General features: G+C 42.4%; 1 protein-coding gene across 1 annotated transcript in view; it reads left to right on the forward strand.

Moving 5' to 3' along the window:
• LOC105534191 (leucine-rich repeat-containing protein 37B-like) overlaps positions 1–17 on the forward strand; it is a 595-nt gene extending 578 nt beyond the window's left edge. Inside the window, exon 2 of the mRNA XM_011972874.1 lies at positions 7–17. Within this exon, the coding sequence (XP_011828264.1) occupies positions 7–17 (11 nt within the window). The remainder of the gene's footprint in view (positions 1–6) is intronic.
• The last annotated feature ends 5,119 nt before the right edge of the window (positions 18–5,136 follow it).

Consider the following 5,136-nt stretch of genomic DNA (forward strand, 5'->3'; position numbering starts at 1 on the left):
ATTGAGCACCTACCTGATGCAATGTTCTACCAGGTTGGAGTGGAAAATACAAAGACTAAGATATGGTCTCCTCCTTTTATCAATTCACAAATAAGTAGACAGATGGCATACAGTTGTAAAAGCATTCAGCTATAAGTGCTGTAATCAAAGTAAAACCAGCGTGCTTTGGGTGACCTTGTTCCTTACTGTAACCTTCAGGGTCAGACCAGTGTTATATCTCTTTTACAGATGAGGCATCTGAGAGAATAAGTGAGTTGCTCCTGAATGAGTTAGTGGCAGAACTGATGCAAACCCAGATTCTACAGTTTATTCTTGGCTTCTTATTAATACTTTTTTGTGTACATGTCATTTGAAATGGTTAGTTACAAAATAATAATGACAACTAACATTTGTTGACCACTTACGTCCCAGGCACTATGCTGAGGGTTTTGCATAATTATCTGATTTAATCCTTAAAAAAATATAAGGATTCACATATTGTCATATGTGAGAAAACCAAGGCTCAGGGATAAATTCCTTAAGAACAACAACTATTAAGACTCAGCCTAAAGTGATCTAAAAGTTTTGGAGAGAAAATGACTGCATATTGGCAATGTAATACACCAGTACTTCATAGTTTTTGAAATCTGAATTCTTTAAATGATAGGTTTGATTTCTAATAGATTGTGGAAAATTATTGTCACTCTATAGATGTTAGAATCCCTGATATCAGGTAATGTTTTCATTGCTTTCTTTGTTGATTTCAAATAGATCAGAGGTTGGATTTATGCAAACTTGGGCCAAATGACAGTGATACAGTTAGAAGACAGTAAGTAAGTGTGGAATTTAAAGTTACATGAATTTTGGTTTCATTCAAAATGACCTAAAGTCTAAATACCTTTTAAATCAAAGTATAATAACTGTGACTTCATAGTGTTGGCCTGAATTAAATGAATTAGGTAAAATGTTACAGTGAATCCAGGATCCAGGTTAACTTAATTTTAAAAACTTTAATGTAAAAAAAATGTGTCGTGAAGAACTGCTGATCCTTTAGGAAGTAATTCTTTCAAAGTATCCTAACATAGTAGAGCACTGCGTTCAGACTTTATAGATGTTATTAAAGTTTACTGAAAATAATTCTCAAAACTGGTTTTTTTAGTAAGAGGAGACCATGCTATTGAACTTGTTTTAATGTTTAATGCCTTACAGCTTTAAAATCTATGCTAATTGAAAAAAAAAAACAGAATGAGCAATGGTAGTGTAACACTGGAAAAAGGGAGAAATTGTTACTACTCATGAGGCACTTAATAGCCTTACATGGTATTCAGGTATCTTGAATTGACCTGGAGGGAGGGCTTGATATAAAATTTGCTGAGACCTTTCTTAAGAATTGATACAGATTTGATCAGGATGCATAGTATGGAAGGGCACTGTTCATCTTGGAGACTTCTTAAATTAACGAAGAAAAATGTGGCTGGGCGCAGTAGCTCACACCTGTAATCCCAGCACTTTGGGAGATTGAGGCGGGTGGGTCACCTGAGGTCGGGAGTTCGAGACCAGCCTTGCCAGCATGGAGTAACCCCATGTCTACCAAAAATACAAAAAATTTGCCGGGCATGGTGGCGGGTACATGTAATCCCAGCTGCTCAAGAGGCTGAGGCAGGAGAATCACTTGTACTCGGGAGGCGGAGGTTGCAGTGAACTGAGATCACGCCATTGCACTCCAGCTGGGTAACAAGAGCAAGACCGTGTCTCAGAAAAAAAAAAAAAGAAAAGAAAAAAATCCAATAGGACTTTCAGTCTTCATGATAGAGCAGAACTTAGAATAAGATCATTTTGTTATGAACCCATCAGAACAGTTTTAGTTACTGAAGGTACTTGAAGGACTTCATTTTACAAGGCTGTGAATTCAGTTCATAGAGAGCTACCAGAGTAGCCACATAGCAAAACCCTATTTTGGTTATTTTACGGAAGTCTCTACACCAGCACACCCCAACCTTTTTGGCACCAGGGACTGGTTTCATGGAAGACAGTTTTTCCATAGACCAGGCTGGGGGTGGGGGTGGTTTCAGAATGATTCAAGTGCATTACATTTATTGTGTACTTTATTGTTATTACATTGTAATATATAATGAACTAATTCTACAACTCACCATAATGTAGAATCAATGGGAGCCTGAGCTTGTTTTCCTGCAACTAGATGGTCCCATCTGTGGGTGATGGAGACAGTGACAGATCATCAGGCATTGGATTCTCATAAGGATCAGGCAACCTAGATCCCTTTTGTGTGCGGTTCACAATAGGGTTTGTGCTCCTATGAGAATCTGTTGTCGCCACTGATCTGACAGGAGGCGGAGTCCAGGCAGTAATGCTCACTCACCCGCTACTCACTCCTGCTGTGCGGCCTGGTTCCTAACAGACCCTGGACCAATACCCCATCCATCCATGGCCTTGGGGTTGGGGATTCCTGATCTACACTACAACATTACTGATAATTCCTGTCATTCTTAGATTAAGAAGGGAGAGAGGACTGTATTACTACAGTTGTGGACACAGTAGAGGGGTTAGTCTCCCCCAGCCCCAGGAGTAAGGGATGCTGGGCTGCTTGAACACAGGCCTTTTTAGAACTCCCTTCAAACAGGATCCCAGAGATGTGGGGAGAAACTAACTGGCCTTAAGAATGATTGTGCTACAGCTTTCGAAAACTATAATGCCTTTCAAATATGGCTTATTACTTGGATCTCAATATCTCCCATATATCTTGGGTGGAATATTTTGCTGAAGATCTTTCTGTCAATCATTTACAATCATGTGCTGCAAAACGATGCTTCGGTCAACAATAGACCACATATATGATGGCGGTTCCGTAAGATTATGATGGAGCTATCCCTATACAGGTATACTATTTTTGTCTTTTGTTTTTTTTGTTTTTTTGAGATGGAGTCTCACTCTGTTGCCCAGGCTGAAGTGCGATGGCACGATCTCAGCTCACTGTAGCCTCCACTTCCCAGGTTGAAGCGATTCTCCTACCCCAGCCTCCTGAGTAGCTGGGATTATAGGCACGCGCCACCACACTCAGCTAATTTTTGTATTTTTAGTAGAGATTGGTTTTCGCCATGTTGGCCAGGCTGATCTCGAACTCCTGACCTCAGATGATCCACGCACTTCGGCATCCCAAAGTGCTGGGATTACAGGTGTGAGCCACTGCACCCAGGCCCTGTTTTTATCTTTTATACAGTATTTTAACTGTACCTTTTCCAGGTTTACATACACAAATACCTGTCATTGTGTTACAATTGCCTTTATTATTCAGTACAGTAACATAGGGTACAGGTTTGTAGCCTAGGAGTCCTAGGCCCTACCATATAGCCTAGGTGTACTCTAGGCTACACCACCTAGGTTTGTGTAAGTATACACTATGATGTTAGCACAATGGTGAAATCACCCAGTGACACATTTCTAAAGCTCCTCACATGGCAGGCAATGCATGACTGCATATGAAAGCTCTTAAATAGGGAATAAGTTTCTAAATTAATCTCAAAAGAAAACAGTCATTATTTACTATTTATGGAATTTTTTTTAAAAAGGAGCAAAAGTTTCATTTCAATGGGAACTTAATTTGGGGCTAGAGTGTTATATTTAACTTTCACCCCAAAGTTGCAACGTGTTTTGAAGTTTTTCCCTGTAAAATAATTATTTTAATTCAATTTAAATAAAACCCACCCAGTAAACTTCAAGCTTTAAGAAGTCTAGGTTCCTATGAAATGTGAGAGGAAGTCAGCACTGATTTCACAAATCTAATTATAACAATAGATCCATCCCTAAGTGAGGTGAATCTTGGAATCCCTTCAATTTTATTTTTTATTTTATTTTTTTGAGATGGAGTTTTGCTCTTGTTGCCCAGGCTGGAGTGCAGTGTTGTGATCTCAGCTCACTCCAACTTCCGCCTCCCAGGTTCAAGCGATTCTCCTGCTTCAGCCTCCTGAGTAGTTGGGATTACAGGCATGCACCACCATGCCTGACTAATTTTGTATTTTTAGTAGAGACAGAGTTTCACCATGTTGGTCAGGCTGGTCTCAAACTTCTGACCTCAGTGATCCACTCACCTCGGCCTCCCAGAGTTCTGGGATTACGGGTGTGAGCCACCGCACCTGGCTCCCCTTCCATTTTAAAACCATCACTATGCACCCTGTGCCTCTGCTAGGCACTGGAATAAGATGAAGCACCTTCTTGGAGTTTACATGCTGGTAATTGTGCCAGACAGTAACAAAATAGGTAAGAATAGCTGTGGGGGAAGTCAGCTGTGTTCTAATTACAGTCGCATTTCAGGACATTATTTAACATGCTGACTTCAACAGCCTAAGCCTCTTCTCCATGTGTGCACACAGGGTAGATCTCTGAAGGGTGGCGCTGTAACTTCTAGGGTAATGGCTGTGTTGAGTCAAGGCAGGATGACAGTTCAGCCTCCTCCCAGGCCAGTGCAAAGGGCTCTTCACTCGGATTAAAGCCTTCTTTCCCAAACTGAATTGCCCACCCCCAACACCCCTTCTACAGAAAATGTGGAGTCCTCGCTTGTTCCCTGGCAGCCCCTACCTAGTAGGGTGGTGAATTCATTATCAAACATGCAAAACATGCAACAAAAGATACCGAAAGTTTAGCGAAAACAGCAACATTTTGGAATAAATGACTGTAATGTGCGTCGTGCCTGCCACCCCGAACTGGCGCCCATTTTGCAGCTCAGTTGCTCTCCCTGGAAGGAAGAGTATGCTCGGATTTCGCCTTGGAGGAGGAAGAGTTCAGGCTGCCAGAGCCCGACTAGCACTTGTGAATATCGTGAGGCGAGGTCCTGTGACTTCCTTTGGAAGCTCTGCCGCGCCCCCACCCCACCCCACCCCACCCCACCCCACCAGGCCGCTGGAGTCGTGGGACCACCTGGGTCTGCGGCCCAAATCCTTCCTCACTAAGGGGAGGGGAGGGAAGGGGTGTTCCAGCCGGGCGGGGTGGGAAGGGGTGCTTGGGTGGGATTGTGACATAAGCTTGCCCTGGTGACATGGAGCAGATCTGGACCTGAGTATAAAGATGGCATAAATAAAGTTGTCATAAAGACAGGGTGGGGCGCATGCTTATAAGGGGCACGAGCCTCTCAGGGCTGCCAGA

This window comes from Mandrillus leucophaeus, unplaced genomic scaffold (assembly GCF_000951045.1).
Source record: "Mandrillus leucophaeus isolate KB7577 unplaced genomic scaffold, Mleu.le_1.0 Scaffold1310, whole genome shotgun sequence".
Lineage (NCBI taxonomy): Eukaryota > Metazoa > Chordata > Mammalia > Primates > Cercopithecidae > Mandrillus > Mandrillus leucophaeus.